The sequence below is a fragment of the Pseudophryne corroboree genome, chromosome 4 (genome assembly GCF_028390025.1).
Source record: "Pseudophryne corroboree isolate aPseCor3 chromosome 4, aPseCor3.hap2, whole genome shotgun sequence".
NCBI lineage: Eukaryota > Metazoa > Chordata > Amphibia > Anura > Myobatrachidae > Pseudophryne > Pseudophryne corroboree.
In genome coordinates this window covers 641,064,366-641,091,567 of record NC_086447.1, presented here as the reverse complement: position 1 = coordinate 641,091,567, position 27,202 = coordinate 641,064,366, and the positions used below count along the sequence as shown (strand labels likewise).

The window sequence follows — 27,202 nt, the reverse complement described above, 5'->3', positions numbered from 1 at the left end:
TATGGAATCCAAAACCCGAGAGAATCCGACAGCGGGATGATGACATTTTGCCTCATTCTGGTTTCCAAGTCTGGCAGGAAAACCCGAGCTGGACTCGGATCCGGGCTCGGGACGTGATGTTTGGTGGGGTTTGGTTCTCAGGGAACTGAACCTGCTCATCCCTACTAACAGTGCCGTTTCTTGCGGCGGGCGAGCCGTGCAACTGCACGGGTCGCCCGCTGCGGCACTTCTTGAACACTTTAAAATCCCCCCTCCTCCCGAGTACCCAGCTCAGGGGGCGGAGTTTCGCAGAATGACACAGTGCATCGTGACGTCATGACGCAATCACGTCATTCCGAGGAACTCCGCCCCTCGAGCTGGGTACTCGGGAGGAGGGGGAGCCAAGTGGTGCCGCAAAGAGGAGGGAGAGGCAGCGAGGAGTGGGAAGAACCACTTCAACTGTAAGTCAGCCTCTCCCTCTCTCTCTTCCCCCCCTCTCTGCCACCTGCCATCATGTATAAAAAGGGGACACTTGCCTGCCATAATGCGTAAAATGGGGACACCTGCCTGCCGTACTGTGTAAAATGGGGACACCTGCCTGCCGTACTGTGTAAAATGGGGACACCTGCCTGCCGTACTATGAAAAATGGGGACACCTACCTGCCGTACTGTGTAAAATGGGGACACCTGCCTGCCATAATGTGTAAAATGGGGTCTCTTGCCTGCCATACTGTGTAAAATGGGGACATCTACCTGCCGTACTGTGTAAAATGGGGACACCTGCCTGCCATAAAGTGTAAAATGGGGACTCTTGTCTGCTGCACTGTGTAAAATGGGGACACGTGCCTGCCGTACTGTGTAAAATGGAGACACTTGCCTGCCGCACTGTGTAAAATGGGGACACGTGCCTGCCATACTGTGTAAAATGGGGACACGTGCCTGCCCTACTGTGTAAAATGGGGACACGTGCCTGCCGTATTGTGTAAAATGGGGACTCTTGCCTGCCGTACTGTGTAAAATGGGGACATGTGTCTGCCGTATTGTGTAAAATGGGGACACGTGCCTGTCGTACTGTGTAAAATGGAGACACTTGCCTGCCGTACTGTGTAAAATGGGGACATGTGCCTGCCGTATTGTGTAAAATGGGGACACTTGCCTGCCGTATTGTGTAAAATGGGGGCTCTTGCCTGCCGTATTATGTAAAATGGGAGCTCTTGCCTGCCGTAATGTGGAAAATGGGGACACTTGCCTGCCGTATTGTGGAAAATGGGGGCTCTTGCCTGCCGTAATGTGGAAAATGGGGACTCTTGCCTGCCGTAACGTGGAAAATGGGGAATTAATGTATCAAGGGCATTGCGGTGTATGGCATAATATATATTTTTATTTTTTTCCTGTGCTCGCCGTGATCTGTTGGTGCAAGGTCAAAAACTGGGGTGTAAGGTAGTTGATTCAGACGAGGCCAAGCTCATTTTACAGAGACCACGCCCATTTTATTGAGGACACGCCCCCTTTGCCGGTAGCACGCATGCCTTCAGTGCGCGCATACCTTTTACTTTTTATATCTATGGGTGGGCACATTTTTTGTTATGCCAATGGGGGGGTGCATTTTTAAATCTCGCACTGGGAGCCAAATTGGCTAGAAACAGCCCTGCCTACTAATTACCATCTTTAATCTAGAAGTCCTTGCAGCCTAATAAAATAAATTCCTGTTGGATATTGCTGTCATTGAATCACTGTTGCGTATCAATCTATCCTACTTTCTCATACGTCCTAGAGGATGCTGGGGTCCACTTCAGTACCATGGGGTATAGACGGTTCCGCAGGAGCCATGGGAACTTTAAGACTTTTCTAGAGTGTGAACTGGCTCCTCCCTATATGCCCCTCCTCCAGACCTCAGTTTAGAAAATGTGCCCAGGCAGACTGGTCACACTCCAGTGGAGCTCTACTGAGTTTCACTGAAAAGAATTTATGTTAGATTTTTTATTTTCAGGGAGACTGCTGGCAATAGTCTCCCTGCTTCGTGGGACTTAGGGGGAAGAAGTAGGAACCAACTTCCTAAATAATTTCATGGCTCTGCTTCTTGCTGACAGGACACCATTAGCTCCTGAAGGGAACTGAACACTAGCTGCAGCTATGCACTCACTCCCACAGCACGCCGTCACCCCCCGAACAGAGCCAGAAGTCAGAAGACCCGTGAGTATTATTACCAGAGATCTGCAAGAGGGACCTCCGGTCATCGTGACGGCTCAAGGTACCGCGCAGCGAGCGGGAATGCTGCGCAAACATACTACCCAAACACAGCGCACAGCAGGGTGCAGGGCGTGGGGGGTCACCCTGGGCAGAATGAAAACCTACTCTTACACTGGCAAAAGTAGCATATCATGCCGTGGCACAATCATACACCCCCGCCAGTATAAATATTACCTCATGTTTGCTGAGGAAAAACGCGCCATTGCAGAGGGCGGGCTTCTTCCTCAGGCAGCCAGCACACTGTTCAGCACCATTTTCTTCCAGAAAAAAGCAAGGGAAGAAACGCTGATCCTCCTCTCAACTTATGATTTTAGTATGAGAGTGAAAAAAAAAGAGGGGGGGGAGTGTATATTGTGGTATTATAACCTATCATTGACAATATATATAGAGCGGAAAGTCTCTGTGTACAAAATACACGACACACGGATTTTTTATTTAAGCGCTGATTTGTGGACTGGCAATTCCTTTCTGTGTCCCTATGACAGATTTTACTGTGGGCCTGTCCCCTATAAGCCCCGGAGTGTCTGTGGTGTGATTGTGCACATGTGTGACATGTCTGAGGCAGGGAGCTCTTCCTCTGTGGGAGCCATGTTAGGGATACAGAGTTGTAATGTGACACCAAGAGCCTGACTGGGTGAAAGATTTACGTGATAGTGTGAATCATATCAGTAATGGTGTGTACACACGGTGAGATAAATCTGTAAGATTTTGACTATATAGTCAAAATCTTATGAAAAGTTAGTGCATATCTCATGGTGCTAGGCAGCTTGCGATACAGATTCGATCCCGATGCGCGCTACTGTTGGGTCGGTATCGTAAGGCTAGATAGACTGTGCAGGCAAATCAATCTTGACTATCTAGTGTACTATCTAGTATAAAGTATAGTCAAAATTGGCACTTAGTCAAAATCGTACATAGACAAAATCTCAAGCACAGATAGTCAAAATCTGTCCTATCTGTGCTATCTGGGCTCTGGGGGAGTTCAAGGGAAATCGCATAGTCAAAATCGAACATAGCAGGGATCTCACCGTGTGTACACACCCTAAGAGATTGGATAAGTCTGAGTCTCATGCAGAAAACTGAAAATAATCTGTTGAAGATGTGATTTTTAATAGTTCTGCCTTTCATCCACAGGGGACCCCTCTGGGTCACATAAACATTTGCACAAGTAGTATGAACTGATACCGACACGGACGCTGATTCCTGTGTCGACAATAGTGATTCCAGGGGAACAGGTCCTAAGTTAGCGAAAAACATTAAAAACATGTGTTTAGCTATAAAGGAGGTATTAGAAGTTACGGGGCCCCCTCCTTTACCACAGGAGCAGGCTTACTTTAGTAAAGAAGTAATGTAAATTTCCCTCCACCTCATGAGCTGAACAGTCTGTTGGAGGGAGTCTGGTTTAACCCGAAAATAAATGTTCAGATTCCCAAAAGAAGTCAGGCAGCTTAGCTTTTTCCATGCAGAGGACAGGAAAAGGTGGGAGTCACCCCCTATTTTAGACAGTGCCCTGTCACGGTTAAAGAAAAAAGGTGTCTCTCCCTGCGCCTGGAACGGCTTCACTTAAGGAGCCAGCAGACCGCAAGTTGGAGACTACGTTGTAATCTATTGATGTGGCCAATGGGACACTACTCAGGCCTACCATTGCCTGTGCAAGGGTGAGTGGTGCTATTGAAAAGTGGTCAGAAAACTTGTCATCAGACATTGACACAATAGATAGAGACGAGATACTCCTAACGTTAGGTCATATTAAAGACGCTGCTGCGTACATGCTAGAAACCATGAAAGATATTGGTCTCTTGGGATCAAGAGCCGCTACCATGGCACGGAGGGTGTTGTGGATTCGCCAATGGAATGCTGACACAGATTCCAAAAGGAATATGGAGGAACTCCCGTATTAAGGTGAGTCCTTATTTGGAGATGGGCTGGATGCTTTAGTTTCTGGTAAGTCGACATTCTTGCCTATTGCTCCTACGCCGGCAAAAAAGGCACATCACTCTCAGATGCAGTAATTTCGGCCCAAAAATTACAAAAAAGGGTAAAGGTTCCCCTTTCTTTGTGGGTAAAAGGAAGTGGAAAAGGAAATAAAGTTCACAGTGTCTCCAGGATCACAGGAGCAGAAATCAACCTCTGCTTCTGCCAAATCCTCAGCATGACGCTGGGGCTCCCTTGCAGGGGTCCGCTCAGGTGGGGGCACATCTGAAACTCTTCAGTCAGTTCTGGGTTCAATCTGGCCTAGGCCCGTGGGTCATACAAATAGAGTCCCACGGGTACAAACTGGAGTTTCAAGACATTTCCCCAGGACGTATTTTCAAATCGACCTTACCAGCTTCTATCCCAGACAGGGTGGCAGCAGCAATACAAAAATTGTGTCAGGATCAAGTTTTTGTTGTGGTTCCCTTGTTACAACAAGGAGAAGGGTTTTATTGCAACCTTATTTGTGGTTCCAAAGCCAGACGGCTGGGTCATACCGATTCTAAACCTGTATACTCTGAATTTCTACCTGCAAAGGTCCTAGTTCAAGATGGAATCTCTGAGGGCAGTGGTTTCCAGTCTGGAGGAGGGGGACTTCATGGTGTCAGTAGACATAAAAGATGCCTACTTACATGTTCCCATTTATCCTCCACATCAAGCTTATCTGAGATTCGCAATACAGAATTGTCATTACCAATTTCAGGCGTTGCCGTTCGGGCCTTCCACGGCACCGAGGGTTCTCACCAAGGTGATGGCAGGAGATGATGGTCCTCCTTCGACAGCAAGGAGTCAATATAATTCCTGACCTGGATGATCTCCTGATAAAAGCAAGATCCAGGGAAAAGTTGGTGCAGAACATGGCACTCTCCCTGACAGTACTTCAACATCACGGTTGGATCATAAGTTTTTCAAATTTACAATTAGAACCGACGACAAGATTGTCCTTTCTGGGGATGATACTGGACACAGAAGTACAGAGGGTATTTCTTCCAGCAGTGGCGTAACTAGAAATGTTTCTCCCCCAAGCCAAAAAATTAGCCGGCGCCGCCCCTCCCACCCCCTCATCCCCATAATTGGCACTAGTAAAGGGATGAACCTGCACGTGCCACAAAATGGGTGTGGCTTTGTTGAAATGGGTGTGGCTGTGCAAAAAGGGGTGTGGCATTGCAGGAAAAGACTACCTTATACCCCAGTTTTGCACCCTGCACGTTGGCCACCACAGGAAAGAAAAATAATCCTGATTCATGCCCCTTACATTATTTGTCATTTTTCCTCCTTATAGTAATGCCCAGTATACATTATGCCACATACTGCAATGGCCCTTAGACATTATGCCACACACAATAATGCACATGACACAATATGCACACACCGTAATACCTGTGACACATTATGACAGGAATCGCAATGTCCATTATACATTATGCTACACACTGCAATACCCCTGATACATTATAGCACATACAATGCCAGTAACACATTATGACACACACCGTAATGACCCTGAGACATTATACCACATACCACAATGCCCGTGATATAGTATACCACACACCGTAATTACTGACACATTATGACACACACCGCAATGTCCGTGATACATTATGCCACACACACAATGACCCTGAGACATTATACCACATTCCACAATGCCCGTGATATAGTATACCACACACACACCGTAATGCCTGTGACACATACCGCAATGCCCGTTACACCCTATGCCACACACGGCAATGCCCGTTATACATTATGCCACACTGCAATGCCCCTGAGACATTATACCACATACCACAATGCCCGTGATATCGTATGCCACACACCGTAATGCCTGTGATACATTATGACACACACCGCAATGTCCGTGATACATTATGCCACACACCGCAATGCCCATTACACATTTAGGCCTACAGTAAGGCTTCTAATTACTTTTAAATTACCTGCTTGTTGCCAGGGGTTTCATGCTCTTGGTTCCATGCACGGTGCCAGGGGTTTCATGCTCAGGGTGTCATGCTCGTTGCCAGGGGTTTCATGCACTGGGTGTCATGCTCGTTGCCAGGGGTTTCATGCACTGGGTGTCATGCTCGTTGCTAGGGGGTAATGCTTGTTGCTAGGGCTGTGTTCCCAGTGCCACATATGCCCCCAATGCCAGATATTCCCCCACAGTGCCAGCTACACACATGCCCTCAATGCCAAATATGCCCCCCCCCCAAGTGCCAGGTACACATATACCCCCGAGTGTCACATATGCCCCTCAGTGCCACATATGCCCCCCCAAGTGCCAAATAAGCTCCCCCTCCCCCAGTGCTAGGTACAGCTCCCCCCCCCCCGCTCCCTGCTCCCCCGCTGCTGTAAGGAGGGACACGGAGGGCACAGCGCGCGCCTCTCCAGTGTCCCTCCGGCATGTGTGTTAAATGAAGTGCCGGTTTGTGAGCCAATCAGAGCTCACGAACAGGCACTTCATTCAATAGACCCGCCGGAGATGCAGGAGGGACACAGGAGAGGCGTGCGCTGTGCCCTCCGTGTACCTCCTTACAGCAGCAGCTAGGGAAGGAGGGAGACAGCAGATTTACATGCGGATGGCTCATCCGCATGTCAATCTGCGCTAAATCAGTGGCGGCGCCCCCCGCAGCCCTGCACCTCCAAGCCACCGCGAGGGCTGCGGGGGCAGTAGTTATGCCACTTTCTTCCAGTAGAAAAGGCTCTGGAAATCCAGAGAATGGTCAATCAAATTCTGAAACCAACAAGAGTATCGATTCATCAATGTATTCAGGTGTTGGGGAAGATGGTAGCGGCCTACGAGGCCATACAGTTTGGTCGATTCCATGCCAGAGTGTTCCAGTGGGACCCATTGGACAAGAGGTCCGCATCCCATCTACACATGCATCAGAGGGTAATCCTGTCATCCAGAGCCAGAATCTCGCTCCGGTGGTGGCTACACAATTCTCACCTTCTAGAGGGATGCAGGTTCGGGAGTCAAGACTGGATCCTGGTGAACACGGATGCAAGTTTCCAAGGCTAGGGAGCAGTCACACAGGGGGAATGCTTCCAAGGAAGATGGTCAAGTCAAGAAACTTGTCTTCACATAAACGTTCTGGAGTGGAAAGCCACTTACAATGGCCTTCTACAAGCAAGGCATATTCTTCAAGATCACCCCGTACAGATCCAGTCGGACAATGTATCAGCAGTCGCGTGCATAACCCGTCAGGGCGGAACGAAAAGCAGAGCAGCTATGCCAAAGGTGACAAAGATTCTCCTCTGGACAGAAAGACATGCAAGAGCTCTGTTGGCAAGTTTCATTCCGGGAGTGGATAACTGGGAAGCAGACTTCCTCAGCAGACACAATCTCCATCCAGGAGAATGGGGCCTCTGCCAAGATGTCTTCGCGGAGGTGACAGGTCTTTGGGGAGTTCCTCAAGTAGACATGATGGCATCTCATCTCAACAAGAAGCTTCAGTGATATTGTTCCAGGTCGAGAGACCCTCAAACAATAGCAGTGGATGCACTGGTGACACAGTGGGTGTTTCGGTCGGTGTATGTCTTCCCTCCACTTCCACTGATACCAAACATTCTCAAAATCATAAGAAGAACAGGAGTTCGAGCGATCCTCATTGTCCCAGACTGGCCAAGGAGAGCTTGGTATCCAGTTCTTCAGGAGTTACTCATAGAAAATCCTCAGCCTCTTCCTCTTCGCGAGGACCTGCTGCAGCAGGGGACGTTCGTGTATCAAGACTTACCGCGGCTACGTTTGACGGCATGGCTGTTGAGCGCCGAATCCTAGCCAAAAGGGTATTCCCAAAGAAGTCATTCCCACTCTTATTCAGGCCAGGAAAGGAGTAACGTCTAAACATTACACCGTCTGTTGAGAAAATATGTATCTTGGTGTGAATCCAAGAAGGCTCCAACAGAACAGTTTCAGTTAGGACGTTTTCTCCATTTTCTCCAGGCGGGTGTGGATGTGGGCCTACGGTTGAGTTCAATCAAGGTCAAGATTTCGGCCTTGTCCATTTTCTTTCAGGAAAAATTATCTCCCTTCCAGAAGTTCAGACATTCGTGAAAGGGGTTCTGCACATCCAACCTCCTTTTATGCCTCCTGTGGCACCATGGGATCTTGACGTGGTGTTGCAGTTCCTTCAATCGGATTGGTTTGCACCTCTCCAGGAGATTGAGTTAAAGTTTCTCACTTGAAAAGTGGTCATTCTGTTGGCCTTGGCATCCGCAAGGAGGGTGTCTGAGTTAGGGGCCTTGTCTCACAAGAACCCTTACTTCCTTACTTGATTTTCCATGAAGATAGGGCGGAGTTAAGAACTCGTCAGAAATTTCTTCCAGGGGTGGTTCCTTCTTTCCATATAAACCAACCTATTGTGGTGTCAGTGGCTACTGGCACTTTCTCTGCTTCAAAGTCTCTGAATGTGGTCAGGGCTTTGAGAATTTATGTCGCGAGAACAGCTCGGATATGGAAATCAGAGGCTCTGTTTGTCCTGTATGCTTCCAACAAGATTGGGTGTCCTGCTTCTAAGCAGACTATTGCGCGCTGGATCAGTGGTATGATTCAGCACATTCATTCCACGGCAGGATTGCCGGTACCGAATTCGGTGAATTCTCATTCTACTAGAAAGGTGGGCTAATCCAGGGCGGCTGCCCGGGGGGGGGGGTCTCAGCATTGCAACTTTGCCGAGCAGTTACTTGGTCAGGGGCAAACACGTTTGCTACATTTTACAAGTTTGACATCTTGGCCGATGAAGACCTACAGTTTGGTCATTCGGTGCTGCAGGGTCATCAGCACTCTCCCACCCGTACCAGAGCTTTGGTATAACCCCATGGTACTGAAGTGGACCCCAGCATCCTCTAGGACGTATGAGAAAACAGGATTTTAATACCTACCGCTAAATCCTTTTCTCCTAGTCCGTAGAGGATGCTGGGCACCCAGCCCAGTGCGTACTTTACCTGCAGTTGTTATTTTGTTGAAAATGTTTTCAGCACATTTGCTGTAATGTTCATGCTGTTGGCATGTGTTTTGTTGAATACCATGTTGTGCGGCATGGTTGAAGTGTGAGCTGGTGTAAATCTCCCCGTTAACGTTAAAGTAAATCCATTCATCGAAATGTCCGTCTCCCTGGGCACAGTTCCTATACTGAGGTCTGGAGGGGGGCATAGAGGGAGGAGCCAGTTCACACTCTAGAAAAGTCTTAAAGTGCCCATGGCTCCTGCGGAACCGTCTATACCCTATGGTACTGAAGTTGACCCAAGCATCCTCTACGGACTAGGAGAAAAGGATTTACCGGTAGGTATTAAAATCCTATTGTACCTCTCTGAACCCGATACAGCAAACAAGGTATGGGGGAAGCATCTTAGGGAAAGGGTCAATCACCTAGCCACCGAACATCTGTGATACATCTTCAAACCACTTAAAAACTGGCCAACCCTGGGGTGTTACAGGTGCAAGGAATGTGGCCGAGAGGCTTAGGTGGCCCTGGACCCAACTCATATAGTTGTCTACTAAGTTCTTGAAATTGCCTGCAAAGAAATGCCGGGCAGCACTTTAGTCGGAGAATGCTGGTTCTCACAACAAAACACCCTGTTTAGTCCACGAGAACTGGCCTTCTACATGACAGTGTGCTGAATTGAATAGCACTCAGAGCTAATTCCCAGGGCTATTCAATACATGCTCAATTGACTCAAGCCCATTGAACCTGAAAGTGAAAATATTGTGGCGCATATACATATAACAACTTGTAGGCAGCAGTTGCGACATCTTCTCACAGACCAGATGGGGAGGGGAAGGGCTTCAAGCTTGCAGGAGTTGTCTCAGCAGAAGCAACATTTTGATAAGACAATCTTCATAGCACAAGGCATATTAAAAAGTCTTGATCATGTTCCGAGGTTCCTGTTGTAATGGTCTATGGGGTAGATTTATCAACACTTGGAGAGTTATGAAGTGGAGAGAGATAAAGTGCCAACCAATCAGCACCTAGCTGTAATTTTACAAACTGGGTTTGATTGGTACTGATTGGTATGTACATTATCTCTCTATACTTTCTCTCTCTCTCTCTCTCTCTCTCTTTCGCTCTGGTGACTTCAGGGTAGTGAGGACAAAAGGACACAATCACAAGTATTTAATCTATAATTATGTAATAATTTACACTTTTGGGTGAAGAGAACAATACGCATTTTCCATTTTAAGCTCCCCAGTTGTTACAAACTGTATATATTTTTGGTTACTTAAAATTAGTAAAGGCTTGCTACATATCATACAATAAAATTTTGTTTGCAAATATTGCCTAATATTGTCTTAGTTGCAATATTAACAAACTAAAATATTTTTCTGGGTGCAGCCAAAAACAGTTTTTTTTATATATTTTAGCCTCTATAGCACTGAAGTCAGAATACTGTACATGGTTTTACCTGCATTTTGTCATGGGGAATTAGGACTATTACATTTGGGTTGCAACTAGTAACAATAATAAGTCTGTTATTCATATTAGGAAGATCTATGTACTTTGCGCATTAGTCTCCCATTTTACCTGCTTGTGGAGCTTGTCCAAATATTAAAGATGAAATCAAATTTCCCCATACACCAGACGACTGGAATATTAGAAAGAAGACTCCAAAATATTGATTTACAATATCCTTCCCCACCTTTCCAACTTTCTCAGCATATCGATTTCCACTCTCTGTCAGATAGGTACATTTTGCAGCCCACAATGGTGCACCTCCAAATCCCAAAATGATAGAGGTGGGAATGAGAGTGTACCTGAAAGATAAAGTGTAATCTAGATTTAATTCCCATTTACAAAAACAGGCAATGTCAACTACAGGCTAGAAATGTTTAACAAAAGAGTCATATCTAACATTGATTTCATATTTCCTTTTGATATCTCGCATTGAAACCTTGAGCAATTTAGTGATTATTAGAAAATCATGGAATTTTCCTAGTTAAGCATGAGTATGAAAAATAAATATTTCAGTTTAGAATTTATACTTGAATACAGTGCAAAGCAGAGTCTTCTGTACCAATCCCACATTGGGGAGGGGAGGAGGAGGATGAGAGAGAAGGAAAGGAGAGGAGCTGGAGACAAGGGGATGGGAGTGAGATAATTGGAGGAGTGGATTGTGGATACTTGGCACAGGTCATTCAATTAAGTGACTAATCCAGGGGAAGGGGCCAGCCACCTTATTAACTGTCCTCTGCCATCGATTAGCAATCCATTTCTCCCCTTCCTTCCACTTACTTCATTCTCAATAAACACAGAAATGGTGGTGGGTGGACCAGATTGGGACCCTGGGTCTCCAAAAACTGTCTCTAGTAGAATTTTGCATCATACTTAATTCATTAATGAATGACCCTAGTGAATTAGGGATTTATTAATAAATGGCGCTTTGTCAGTAAAGGTGTCAACCATTTTTCCACAGGGAAAGAAAACCAAGAAAGCACCAGGAAAGAAAACAGGTTTCCTTACAAGATAAGTTTGTCAGCTAAGTTCATTTATGGCTGACCACATGGGTCAGTCTAGAACTATGAGATATTAGATACCTGTATATTTTGCATGAATTTACTCTTCAGCCCAATACATTTATGAACATAAAGGGTCCCAGAGCAGTGATGTTGGCGTGCACCTAGAGAGATGGGGGCCCCCCATGGACATGAGGTGAGGTAAATGGCTCAGGAGGCACTGGCTAGCACCAGAGCCAGATTTCCAAAAAGGTTCACGAAAAGATTCCTGTGGGCATTACACAAAGGTGCTGCAGGATATACTGCTGGAAATTTGGTGAGTTTTGATCAGAGATGTGCGGAAAAGAAAGGCAGGCAAGGCACATCCTTACCTGCCATAGACTTTTTACTCCAGAGTTTTGACTATAAAATTATTAGAATAATGCAAAGAAAATATTTCTAATATATTTTTTGTATTTTTCATATACTTTATATAGTCAAAACTCGGGGGTATATGGTTTGTATGACAGTAAAGGCTCTGCCTCACATGTCACTGGGGCACCCTTGTTTAAAAAGGGGAGTCCTCCAAAAGAGATTATTGCCTGGTAATTGATTTGCTCACCAGATAAAACCCTGGATGGGGGAAGGTCTCGCTCCAACTCGGAATCCATGAAATTATGGACACTCATTTTAGAAAAGAGAGGGAATCCCTTTAGTACTTATTGTCTGATATTCATTTATGATCACCCGGGCCCTTGTGGAGGCCCCCTCATCCCTGGCATCACACTAGACACTGGCTTTATGCCAGAGTTTACTCATTGGCATTTCTATCATGGGTGCAATGTGTGTGGTGCACACAGGCTCCTGGGTCCAGGGGAGGGGGGGGGGGGGGGGGGCGGCACACCGCACATATTGCACCCATGTTGTTTTCATTCTTACCTTTCCGGAGTCCCTCGACGGGCGCTGTTGCCGCTGCAGTCACAAGAGACGCTGCAAAAACCTCACACAAAATGTTCACCACGGATGAGCAGTACAAAATTTGTCTCCGTGCCATGGTGGGCGCCATGTCTCTGAAGACCTGCGCAAGCGCAGTAGACGCCCCTGAGTCTACTGTACATGCACAGGTATCCAGGAAAATGCACTCCTAAAATGGGAATACCTGGTATCCATTATAGATACACCAATGGGTTAAGGCATTAGACAGAAACCAGACACAGCTTGTGTACACTGAAATAAAATTAGTGAAGCCCCTTATGTTTCACGGGAGGTTTCTGTCCTCCCTGAGCTAGGCTGATGACAGCACAGATAGAGGATACAAAGAATTGGAGCAAAGTGCATGCGCCAGGACACCAGGGCTCCAGTCTGTGGGTGGATCTTCCGAGAGCACTCTCGGGGAATGCTGGTGACCTGATGCGATCCATAGTTGTGGAGCTGAGTCACCCACCCTGAAAATTATATGAGAGAAAGTTCTAGGAAGCAACCTCAGAGACATCACCTGAAGAATGCTTGTGACAGCAGTGTGTGTGTGTGTGTGTGTGTGTGTGTGTGTGTGTGTGTGTGTGTGTGTGTGTGTGTGTGTGTGTGTGTGTGTGTGTGTGCATGTAAATAGGTGGGAGGTGCATTGGTATAATGTGTGGGGGGATAGGTGGTGCTGGCATTAATTTAATCTGTAGGTCAACCACTTTTAAACTTTTAATTAAACTTCCTATGTTGTGATTATTTTCAAGGCAACCTTTGTGTTCCAATACTAAACTGTATATAGTAAATACCGATGACCATTTTATGAATGGTATTTTAAAACTACTATGTGGGGCACTTGGAGCTGTATAATATGCCAGATGTTTGACTCTACTACTGTATGAACTGTACATTACATTACAGAATTTCATACTTTATGCCTTGATAAAGCTATACTGCGAAGCGTGTGCGACGGCTGTTATCCTGTGCACAGATATGCCCACTATGCTATAATATTGTTATACATTTTAAAACATGTCAGTTTAAGGATGTTTTGAACTCGAGGGGTTGCACAAGTGCGCCCATAGCTCTATCTGTGAAGGACACTGTGCTTTATTAAGTCTAGAGTCAACACAGCCATCTATGAGGACATTTTAGAGCACTTCATGCTTCCTTCAGCAGACAAGCTTTATGGAAATGCTGACTTCATTTTCCAGCAGGACTTGGCACCTGGCCACACTGCAAAAAGTACCAAAACCTGATTCAATGACCGTTGGATTACTGTGCTGGATTGGCCAGCAAACTCGCCTGACCTGAACCCCATAGAGAATCTATGGGGCATTGATAAGAGAAAGATGAGATACATGAGACCGAACAATGCAGAAGAGCTGAAGGCCGCTATTGAAGCTTTCTGGTCTTCCATAACATCACAGCAGTGCCACGGGCTGATAGAATCCATGCCACGCCGCATTGAGGCAGTAATTCATGCAAAAGGGGCCCAAACCAAGTACATCTGCATGATTATACGCTGCTCAAAAAAATAAAGGGAACACTAAAATAACACATCCTAGATCTGAATGAATGAAATATTCTTATTAAATACTTTGTTCTTTACATAGTTGAATGTGCTGACAACAAAATCACACAAAAATTATCAATGGAAGTCAAATTTATTAACCCATGGAGGTCTGGATTTGGAGTCACACTCAAAATTAAAGTGGAAAAACACACTACAGGCTGATCCAACTTTGATGTAATGTCCTTAAAACAAGTCAAAAGGAGTCTCAGTAGTGTGTGTGGCCTCCACGTGCCTGTATGACCTCCCTACAATGCCTGGCCATGCTCCTGATGAGGTGGCGATGAGGATCCTGAGGGATCTTCTCCCAGACCTGGACTAAAGCATCCGCCAACTCCTGGACAGTCTGTGGTGCAATGTGGCGTTGGTGGATGGAGCGAGACATGATGTCCCAGGTGTGCTCAGTTGGATTCAGGTCTGGGGAATAGGCGGGCCAGTCCATAGCATCAATGCCTTCGTCTTGCAGGAACTGCTGACACACTCCAGCCACATGAGGTCTAGCATTGTCTTGCATTAGGAGGAACCCAGGGCCAACCGCACCAGCATATGGTCTCACAAGGGGTCTGCATCTCGGTACCTAATGGCAGTCAGGCTACCTCTGGCGAGCACATGGAGGGCTGTGCGGCCCCCCCAAAGAAATGCCACCACACACCATTACTAACCCACTGCCAAACCGGTCATGCTGGAGAATGTTGCAGGCTGCAGAACAATCTCCTTGGCGTCTCCAGACTCTGTCACGTCTGTCACATGTGCTCAGTGAGAACCTGCTTTCATCTGTGAAGAGCACAGGGCACCAGTGGCGAATTTGCCAATCTTTGTGTTCTCTGGCAAATGCCAAACGTCCTGCACGGTGTTGGGCTGTAAGCACAACCCCCACCTGTGAACGTCGGGCCCTCATACCACCCTCATGGAGTCTGTTTCTGATCGTTTGAGTAGACATATGCACATTTGTGGCTTGCTGGAGGTCATTTTGCAGGGCTCTGGCAGTGCTCCTCCTGTTCCTCCTTGCACAAAGGCGGAGGTAGCGGTCCTGCTGCTGGGTTGTTGCCCTCCTATGGCCTCCTCCACGTCTCCTGATGTACTGGCCTGTCTCCTGGTAGCGCCTCCATGCTCTGGACACTACGCTGACAGACACAGTAAACCTTTTTGCCACAGCTCGCATTGATGTGCCATCCTGGATGAGCTGCACTACCTGAGCCACTTGTGTGGGTTGTAGACTCCGTCTCATGCTACCACTAGAGTGAAAGCACCGCCAGCTTTCAAAGTGACCAAAACATCAACCAGAAAGCATAGGAGCTGAGAAGTGGTCTGTGGTCACCACCTGCAGAACAACTCCTTTATTGCTAATTACCTATAATTTCCACCTGTTGTCTATTCCATTTGCACAACAGCCTGTGAAATTGATTGTCAATCAGTGTTGCTTCCTAAGTAGACAGTTTGATTTCACAGAAGTGTGACTTGGAGTTACATTGTGTTGTTTAAGTGTTCCCTTTATATTTTTGAGCAGTGTACTTTTCAGAGGGCTGACATATCTGTTTTTAAAATCCTTTTTTTATTGATTTCATGTAATATTCAAATTTTCTGAGATTTGGGATTTGGGGTTTTCTTAAGCTGTAAGCCACAATCAGCAAAATGATAACAAATAAAGGCTTGAAATATCTCACTTTGCATGTAATGGGTCTATATAATATATTAGTTTCACCTTTTAAGTTGAATTACTAAAATAAATGAACTTTTGCACGATATTCTAATTTTCTGAGTTTCACCTGTAACGATTAATCTTGTACGCAGTAACTTTTAATCACACTTCACTTTTCTTCCTGCTCTACATACTTTCGGGAGAACTCAACTGTTATTTTTGCGGTTGCCACTAGATGGCGCCCAACGGCAGCAATTCAATTGTTCTTGTGTTCGGACGCCCAATAGCCATGGAGGACAACTTTTTTCTCGCAGCCTCCTGAGGTGAGAGAAAAAATATGTGCACACTCTGCAATTTGGTTGTCCAAACAGTTGTTTGGGCACCCAAAGCCAGACTTCAGATGGGTTTAGCCATTTTACATGTGATATGCATGTGCACCCAAAGAACACTTAAATTGTGACAATCGTTTGGGCATCCCATTTAGATGGAGAAAGTAGACCCAAAAAAATTAATTGCTCCCTCTATTTCTATATTTTATTTTGCAGGTTTTAATACACATAACACAGGGGTTAAAGTGAGCCGGAAGGGGGCGGAACTGCGTTCCGTCAGTTCCACTTGGAGACGGAACACAGTTCCGCCTCCTCCGGCTCACCTATCCCAATGTGTGCCGGCGCCGCAGGGAGATGCCGGGTGCCCACTGAGATTGTGTTGCCAGCAGGCGCCCGCCTCCCTCTCCACAGCGGAAGCCGGCGGCAGGAGCTCACCAATGAGCTCCAGCTTCCGGCTCTGTCAGTGTGCGCTATGGGAGAGACCTTATGATGCCTCTCCCATAGCCGAGGAGCGGACGCTGGAAGGACTACAGCAGTTGGACGTGGGAGTGGGGCTTGGTGAGTATTTTTTTTCATATGTGTGAGTGTATTAGTGGCGCTTCTACTGGGGGCAAACTACAAGGGGGCAAACTACATTGGGGCTAAGTACTGGGGGCAAACTACAGGGGGCTAAACTACTGGGGGCATAACTACAGGGTCTAAACTACTGGCGGGCTAAACTACAGGAAAGCTAAACTGCAGGGGGGCTAAACTATTGGGGCTAACTACATGGGGGCAAACTACATGGGGGCTAAACTACAGGGGCTAAACTACTGGAGGCCTTACTACAGGGGTGCTAAACTTTTGCGGGCTAAGTAATTGGGGGCAAACTACATGGGGGCTAAACTACAGGGGCTAAATTACTGGGGGCATCACCACTGGGGGCTAAACTACACGGGGGCTAAACTACATGGGGCAAACTACATGAGGGCTAAACTAAAGGGGGGGGGGTAAACTACTGTGGGCATAACTACTGGGGCTAAACTACAGGGGTCTAAATGACTGGGGGCATTACTACAGGCGACATTACTACTAGGGGTAATACTACACAGGGGCATTACCATTAAGGGCATTACTACTGGGCGCACTACTAATCGGGACATTGTAAATGGGGCCCTTCATAAGGGGCATCTCTCCTGGGGACAAAAAGGCACTACTACTGGGGCATTGCATAAGGGGCACCACTACTATGGGCTCTATATAAGGGGCACTACCACTGTGGGTACTACCAAATACAGTGGTCATTTCATAAGGGGCACCACTATTGTGGGCATTGTATAAGGGCCGCTACTGCTGTGGGCATTATGTGTATCATGGGGTGCTACTACTGTGGGCATTAAGTGTATTAGGGGTGCTACTACTGTTTGCTTTGTGTATAAGGGGCACTAATGTGTGTCATAACATGAATAAGGGACACTACTATGTGGTATAATGTGAATAAGATTGTGCTACTGTGTGGCATAATTTTAATTGGGGATACTATTGTGGGACCATGCACCTTTCTTTTTGAGACCATGCCCCTTTTTTGGGGGCACGCGCAATACCTTTATTACATGGGCGTCAAGGGGGGGGGGGGTGAGTTCTACCAACTCTCTAGGACCACCTTGAGCACTGCAGAACACCATTTTTAATATGTGAATAATAAAAGTTATATTTTAATTAGAGATGAGCGGGTTCGGTTTCTCTGAATCCGAACCCGCACGAACTTCATGTTTTTTTCACGGGTCCGAGCAGACTCGGATCCTCCCGCCTTGCTCGGTTAACCCGAGCGCGCCCGAACGTCATCATGACGCTGTCGGATTCTCGCGAGACTCGGATTCTATATAAGGAGCCGCGCGTCGCCGCCATTTTCACACGTGCATTGAGATTGATAGGGAGAGGACGTGGCTGGCGTCCTCTCCATTTAGATTAGGGTTGAGAGAGAGAGAGAGAGATTGACCTGAGGCTGTGATACTGTAGAAGAGAGTGCAGAGTTTAGTGACTGACGACCACAGTGACCACCAGACAGTGCAGTTGTTTGTTTTATTTAATATATCCGTTCTCTGCCTGAAAAAAACGATACACACAGTGACTCAGTCACATACCATATCTGTGTGCACTGCTCAGCCCAGTGTGCTGCATCAATGTATATATATATATCTGACTGTGCTCAGCTCACACAGCTTATAATTGTGGGGGAGACTGGGGAGCACTGCAGTGCCAGTTATAGGTTATAGCAGGAGCCAGGAGTACATAATATTATATTAAAATTAAACAGTGCACACTTTTGCTGCAGGAGTGCCACTGCCAGTGTGACTAGTGACCAGTGACCTGACCACCAGTATATATAATATTAGTAGTATACTATCTCTTTATCAACCAGTCTATATTAGCAGCAGACACAGTACAGTGCGGTAGTTCACGGCTGTGGCTACCTCTGTGTCGGCACTCGGCAGCCCGTCCATAATTGTATATACCACCTAACCGTGGTTTTTTTTTCTTTCTTTATACATACATACTAGTTACGAGTATACTATCTCTTTATCAACCAGTCTATATTAGCAGCAGACACAGTACAGTGCGGTAGTTCACGGCTGTGGCTACCTCTGTGTCGGCACTCGGCAGCCCGTCCATAATTGTATATACCACCTAACCGTGTTTTTTTTTTCTTTCTTTATACATACATACTAGTTACGAGTATACTATCTCTTTATCAACCAGTCTATATATTAGCAGAAGACACAGTACAGTGCGGTAGTTCACGGCTGTGGCTACCTCTGTGTCGGCACTCGGCAGCCCGTCCATAATTGTATATACCACCTAACCGTGGTTTTTTTTCTTTCTTTATACATACATACTAGTTACGAGTATACTATCTCTTTATCAACCAGTCTATATATTAGCAGCAGACACAGTACAGTGCGGTAGTTCACGGCTGTGGCTACCTCTGTGTCGGCACTCGGCAGCCCGTCCATAATTGTATATACCACCTAACCGTGGTTTTTTTTTCTTTCTTTATACATACATACTAGTTACGAGTATACTATCTCTTTATCAACCAGTCTATATTAGCAGCAGACACAGTACAGTGCGGTAGTTCACGGCTGTGGCTACCTCTGTGTCGGCACTCGGCAGCCCGTCCATAATTGTATATACCACCTAACCGTGGTTTTTTTTTCTTTCTTTATACATACATACTAGTTACGAGTATACTATCTCTTTATCAACCAGTCTATATATTAGCAGCAGACACAGTACAGTGCGGTAGTTCACGGCTGTGGCTACCTCTGTGTCGGCACTCGGCAGCCCGTCCATAATTGTATATACCACCTAACCGTGGTTTTTTTTTCTTTCTTTATACATACATACTAGTTACGAGTATACTATCTCTTTATCAACCAGTCTATATATTAGCAGCAGACACAGTACAGTGCGGTAGTTCACGGCTGTGGCTACCTCTGTGTCGGCACTCGGCAGCCCGTCCATAATTGTATATACCACCTAACCGTGTTTTTTTTTTCTTTCTTTATACATACATACTAGTTACGAGTATACTATCTCTTTATCAACCAGTCTATATTAGCAGCAGACACAGTACAGTGCGGTAGTTCACGGCTGTGGCTACCTCTGTGTCGGCACTCGGCAGCCCGTCCATAATTGTATATACCACCTAACCGTGGTTTTTTTTTCTTTCTTTATACATACATACTAGTTACGAGTATACTATCTCTTTATCAACCAGTCTATATATTAGCAGCAGACACAGTACAGTGCAGTAGTTCACGGCTGTGGCTACCTCTGTGTCGGCACTCAGCAGCCCGTCCATAATTGTATATACCACCTAACCGTGGTTTTTTTTTCTTTCTTTATAGTCATACTAGTTACGAGTATACTATCTCTTTATCAACCAGTCTATATTAGCAGCAGACACAGTACAGTGCGGTAGTTCACGGCTGTGGCTACCTCTGTGTCGGCACTCGGCAGCCCGTCCATAATTGTATATACCACCTAACCGTGGTTTTTTTTTCTTTCTTTATACATACATACTAGTTACGAGTATACTATCTCTTTATCAACCAGTCTATATTAGCAGCAGACACAGTACAGTGCGGTAGTTCACGGCTGTGGCTACCTCTGTGTCGGCACTCGGCAGCCCGTCCATAATTGTATATACCACCTAACCGTGGTTTTTTTTTCTTTCTTTATACATACATACTAGTTACGAGTATACTATCTTTTTATCAACCAGTCTATATATTAGCAGCAGACACAGTACAGTGCGGTAGTTCACGGCTGTGGCTACCTCTGTGTCGGCACTCGGCAGCCCGTCCATAATTGTATATACCACCTAACCGTGGTTTTTTTTTCTTCTTTATACATACATACTACTACGACATCTCTTTATCAACCAGTCTATATTAGCAGCAGACACAGTACAGTACGGTAGTTCACGGCTGTGGCTACCTCTGTGTCTGCACTCGGCAGGCAGTCCGTCCATAATTGTATACCACCTAACCGTGGTTTTTTTTTCTTTCTTCTTTATACATACATAGTTACATAGACATCTCTTTATCAACCAGTCTATATTAGCAGCAGACACAGTACAGTACGGTAGTTCACGGCTGTGGCTACCTCTGTGTCTGCACTCGGCAGGCAGTCCGTCCATATTTGTATACCACCTAACCGTGGTTTTTTTTTCTTTCTTCTTTATACATACATAGTTACATAGACATCTCTTTATCAACCAGTCTATATTAGCAGCAGACACAGTACAGTACGGTAGTTCACGGCTGTGGCTACCTCTGTGTCTGCACTCGGCAGGCAGTCCGTCCATAATTGTATACCACCTAACCGTGGTTTTTTTTTCTTTCTTCTTTATACATACATAGTTACATAGACATCTCTTTATCAACCAGTCTATATTAGCAGCAGACACAGTACAGTACGGTAGTACACGGCTGTGGCTACCTCTGTGTCTGCACTCGGCAGGCAGTCCATAATTGTATACTAGTATCCATCTCCATTGTTTACCTGAGGTGCCTTTTAGTTGTGCCTATTAAAATATGGAGAACAAAAATGTTGAGGTTCCAAAATTAGGGAAAGATCAAGATCCACTTCCACCTCGTGCTGAAGCTGCTGCCACTAGTCATGGCCGAGACGATGAAATGCCAGCAACGTCGTCTGCCAAGGCCGATGCCCAATGTCATAGTACAGAGCATGTCAAATCCAAAACACCAAATATCAGAAAAAAAAGGACTCCAAAACCTAAAATAAAATTGTCGGAGGAGAAGCGTAAACTTGCCAATATGCCATTTACGACACGGAGTGGCAAGGAACGGCTGAGGCCCTGGCCTATGTTCATGGCTAGTGGTTCAGCTTCACATGAGGATGGAAGCACTCAGCCTCTCGCTAGAAAAATGAAAAGACTCAAGCTGGCAAAAGCAGCACAGCAAAGAACTGTGCATTCTTCGAAATCCCAAATCCACAAGGAGAGTCCAATTGTGTCGGTTGCGATGCCTGACCTTCCCAACACTGGACGTGAAGAGCATGCGCCTTCCACCATTTGCACGCCCCCTGCAAGTGCTGGAAGGAGCACCCGCAGTCCAGTTCCTGATAGTCAGATTGAAGATGTCAGTGTTGAAGTACACCAGGATGAGGAGGATATGGGTGTTGCTGGCGCTGGGGAGGAAATTGACCAGGAGGATTCTGATGGTGAGGTGGTTTGTTTAAGTCAGGCACCCGGGGAGACACCTGTTGTCCGTGGGAGGAATATGGCCGTTGACATGCCAGGTGAAAATACCAAAAAAATCAGCTCTTCGGTGTGGAGGTATTTCACCAGAAATGCGGACAACAGGTGTCAAGCCGTGTGTTCCCTTTGTCAAGCTGTAATAAGTAGGGGTAAGGACGTTAACCACCTCGGAACATCCTCCCTTATACGTCACCTGCAGCGCATTCATAATAAGTCAGTGACAAGTTCAAAAACTTTGGGTGACAGCGGAAGCAGTCCACTGACCAGTAAATCCCTTCCTCTTGTAACCAAGCTCACGCAAACCACTCCACCAACTCCCTCAGTGTCAATTTCCTCCTTCCCCAGGAATGCCAATAGTCCTGCAGGCCATGTCACTGGCAATTCTGATGATTCCTCTCCTGCCTGGGATTCCTCCGATGCATCCTTGCGTGTAACGCCTACTGCTGCTGGCGCTGCTGTTGTTGCTGCTGGGAGTCGATGGTCATCCCAGAGGGGAAGTCGTAAGCCCACTTGTACTACTTCCAGTAAGCAATTGACTGTTCAACAGTCCTTTGCGAGGAAGATGAAATATCACAGCAGTCATCCTGCTGCAAAGCGGATAACTGAGGCCTTGACAACTATGTTGGTGTTAGACGTGCGTCCGGTATCCGCCGTTAGTTCACAGGGAACTAGACAATTTATTGAGGCAGTGTGCCCCCGTTACCAAATACCATCTAGGTTCCACTTCTCTAGGCAGGCGATACCGAGAATGTACACGGACGTCAGAAAAAGACTCACCAGTGTCCTAAAAAATGCAGTTGTACCCAATGTCCACTTAACCACGGACATGTGGACAAGTGGAGCAGGGCAGGGTCAGGACTATATGACTGTGACAGCCCACTGGGTAGATGTATGGACTCCCGCCGCAAGAACAGCAGCGGCGGCACCAGTAGCAGCATCTCGCAAACGCCAACTCTTTCCTAGGCAGGCTACGCTTTGTATCACCGCTTTCCAGAATACGCACACAGCTGAAAACCTCTTACGGCAACTGAGGAAGATCATCGCGGAATGGCTTACCCCAATTGGACTCTCCTGTGGATTTGTGGCATCGGACAACGCCAGCAATATTGTGTGTGCATTAAATATGGGCAAATTCCAGCACGTCCCATGTTTTGCACATACCTTGAATTTGGTGGTGCAGAATTTTTTAAAAAACGACAGGGGCGTGCAAGAGATGCTGTCGGTGGCCAGAAGAATTGCGGGACACTTTCGGCGTACAGGCACCACGTACAGAAGACTGGAGCACCACCAAAAACTACTGAACCTGCCCTGCCATCATCTGAAGCAAGAAGTGGTAACGAGGTGGAATTCAACCCTCTATATGCTTCAGAGGTTGGAGGAGCAGCAAAAGGCCATTCAAGCCTATACAATTGAGCACGATATAGTAGGTGGAATGCACCTGTCTCAGGCGCAGTGGAGAATGATTTCAACGTTGTGCAAGGTTCTGATGCCCTTTGAACTTGCCACACGTGAAGTCAGTTCAGACACTGCCAGCCTGAGTCAGGTCATTCCCCTCATCAGGCTTTTGCAGAAGAAGCTGGAGACATTGAAGGAGGAGCTAACACGGAGCGATTCCGCTAGGCATGTGGGACTTGTGGATGGAGCCCTTAATTCGCTTAACAAGGATTCACGGGTGGTCAATCTGTTGAAATCAGAGCACTACATTTTGGCCACCGTGCTCGATCCTAGATTTAAAGCCTACCTTGGATCTCTCTTTCCGGCAGACACAAGTCTGCTGGGGTTGAAAGACCTGCTGGTGACAAAATTGTCAAGTCAAGCGGAACGCGACCTGTCAACATCTCCTCCTTCACATTCTCCCGCAACTGGGGGTGCGAGGAAAAGGCTCAGAATTCCGAGCCCACCCGCTGGCGGTGATGCAGGGCAGTCTGGAGCGACTGCTGATGCTGACATCTGGTCCGGACTGAAGGACCTGACAACGATTACGGACATGTCGTCTACTGTCACTGCATATGATTCTCTCAACATTGATAGAATGGTGGAGGATTATATGAGTGACCGCATCCAAGTAGGCACGTCACACAGTCCGTACTTATACTGGCAGGAAAAAGAGGCAATTTGGAGGCCCTTGCACAAACTGGCTTTATTCTACCTAAGTTGCCCTCCCACAAGTGTGTACTCCGAAAGAGTGTTTAGTGCCGCCGCTCACCTTGTCAGCAATCGGCGTACGAGGTTACATCCAGAAAATGTGGAGAAGATGATGTTCATTAAAATGAATTATAATCAATTCCTCCGCGGAGACATTGACCAGCAGCAATTGCCTCCACAAAGTACACAGGGAGCTGAGATGGTGGATTCCAGTGGGGACGAATTGATAATCTGTGAGGAGGGGGATGTACATGGTGATATATCGGAGGGTGATGATGAGGTGGACATCTTGCCTCTGTAGAGCCAGTTTGTGCAAGGAGAGATTAATTGCTTCTTTTTTGGGGGGGGTCCAAACCAACCCGTCATATCAGTCACAGTCGTGTGGCAGACCCTGTCACTGAAATGATGGGTTGGTTAAAGTGTGCATGTCCTGTTTTGTTTATACAACATAAGGGTGGGTGGGAGGGCCCAAGGACAATTCCATCTTGCACCTCTTTTTTCTTTTCTTTTTCTTTGCATCATGTGCTGATTGGGGAGGTTTTTTTGGAAGGGACATCCTGCGTGACACTGCAGTGCCACTCCTAAATGGGCCCGGTGTTTGTGTCGGCCACTAGGGTCGCTAATCTTACTCACACAGTCAGCTACCTCATTGCGCCTCTTTTTTTCTTTGCGTCATGTGCTGTTTGGGGAGGGTTTTTTGGAAGGGACATCCTGCGTGACACTGCAGTGCCACTCCTAGATGGGCCCGGTGTTTGTGTCGGCCACTAGGGTCGCTAATCTTACTCACACAGCTACCTAATTGCGCCTCTTTTTTTCTTTGCGTCATGTGCTGTTTGGGGAGGGTTTTTTGGAAGGGACATCCTGCGTGACACTGCAGTGCCACTCCTAGATGGGCCCGGTGTTTGTGTCGGCCACTAGGGTCGCTAATCTTACTCACACAGCTACCTCATTGCGCCTCTTTTTTTCTTTGCGTCATGTGCTGTTTGGGGAGGGTTTTTTGGAAGGGCCATCCTGCGTGACACTGCAGTGCCACTCCTAGATGGGCCCGGTGTTTGTGTCGGCCACTAGGGTCGCTAATCTTACTCACACAGCTACCTCATTGCGCCTCTTTTTTTCTTTGCGTCATGTGCTGTTTGGGGAGGGTTTTTTGGAAGGGACATCCTGCGTGACACTGCAGTGCCACTCCTAGATGGGCCCGGTGTTTGTGTCGGCCACTAGGGTCGCTTATCTTACTCACACAGCGACCTCGGTGCAAATTTTAGGACTAAAAATAATATTGTGAGGTGTGAGGTATTCAGAATAGACTGAAAATGAGTGTAAATTATGGTTTTTGAGGTTAATAATACTTTGGGATCAAAATGACCCCCAAATTCTATGATTTAAGCTGTTTTTTAGTGTTTTTTGAAAAAAACACCCGAATCCAAAACACACCCGAATCCGACAAAAAAAATTCGGTGAGGTTTTGCCAAAACGCGTTCGAACCCAAAACACGGCCGCGGAACCGAACCCAAAACCAAAACACAAAACCCGAAAAATTTCAGGCGCTCATCTCTAATTTTAATAAGGCCTAACTGTGCACAACCCAGGAGAATTCTGTCTCTTTTTTCTTAGTGATTTCCTACTTTTACTAAATCATGCTTGTCCATACTTTAACCCCAAATATATTATTCCTGTTACCATAAGTTAATGTGAAACCTGCAACAATTATGATAAACCTTTTCAATTCAAGTTTACAGCTTTTTCCATAGGTCTTTTCCGTAAATAACATGTTTTGGACATTACCATTAAGTTTAAAACACACTAATAAATAGAAACGTATGAAACTATGGGCCTATTTCAGATCTGATCATAGATGTGCTAAATTCAGCACATCTACGATCATTTACTCAGACATGCGGGGGGACGCCAAGCACAAGGCTAGTCCGTCCCGCATGTCAGGCCCCATCCCCGTTAGGGTGCAAAAGCGCTTTTACACCCACTGAGTAGCTCCCTGCCAGCGCAGCTCCTGCGCACTGGCACACCGCTACTCACCGTATCCTGGGTCGCAGTGGCTGTATGTGACATCACGCAGCTGCAGCGGCCCACCCCCGCAACAGTCCAGACACGCCTGCGTCGTTCGGACCGCGCCCCACCAGTGGCGTTCTAACGATGTTGTCACATCCCTCCCGCTCCATGACTGCCTCTGCCTGTCAATCAGGCAGAAGCGATCGCAGCGCTGAGATGCTGATAGCAACCAGCCAGGGCTTCAGACTGCGACCGCTGCTGCTGCAGTGATCCAGTCTGAATTAGCCCCTATATGGCTAAGTAATTCTCACTATAAATTAGTTCTAATGAGATGAAGTACTTACCTTCATTAAATTCTAAGCAAATATTGGTGAATTTTATGTGTAGTGAAGAGCTGTTTTTTTGTACTAAATAACCATTCTGTAGCCTTACTCTGCTTATTATATTTGCTCTGCAGTACCAGAAGGACACCCTGTGGTTAAACAGGATTACTGCACAGAACTATTGGCCTGCTTTAGAGTAAGCAAAAAAAAAAACAAAAAAAACACTTTTGTGAACATAGAAAATGTGTCTGTAAATGTATATTTCTATGGCTGCTGAACATTGAGTTGCACCTACTGTAAAGTAAGTGAAGCAGCTGTCGTCATCATGAGCATCATCATCATCATCATCATCATCAACAACAACAACAGATCTATTGTACATGAATAAATAAATTTAGCTCCTAATTGCATATTTTAAAGATGATAGTCCAAATAAGATGCATGTTTAAGGGGAGTGGTTCTTAATGTACTGAATTTACACATTAGTGACCCGCATGTACAAGCACAAAAGATGAATGTACAGTACACTAAAATTACTGCTTTCACATGATGCAACTAAATTTACTCATGCCCTATATCACTCTACTGTTTGTGTATCTACAACATATAGAGTGCAACAGAATATGCTGCGCTACATAAGAAATAATAAATACATGGTAGTGTGAGTGGCAAATATTATACATGATCATTTTTATTCATATATGAAAAATTTATTTATGCATGATCAAAGATAGCGGACTGTTAAAATTTATATTTTAAAAAATAGCATTAGATTTACCGTAACTTTATGCTACTTTATTGAAGGTAGAGTAAGTCAATAATTA

At 46.2% G+C, this 27,202-nt stretch overlaps 1 protein-coding gene across 1 annotated transcript in view; it reads right to left on the bottom strand.

The window, feature by feature from the left end:
• LOC134910086 (protein unc-93 homolog A-like) overlaps nucleotides 1-27,202 on the bottom strand; it is a 192,227-nt gene that overhangs the window by 88,005 nt on the left and 77,020 nt on the right. Inside the window, exon 3 of the mRNA XM_063917726.1 lies at nucleotides 10,731-10,960. Coding sequence (XP_063773796.1) covers nucleotides 10,731-10,960 — 230 coding nt within the window. The remainder of the gene's footprint in view (nucleotides 1-10,730; nucleotides 10,961-27,202) is intronic.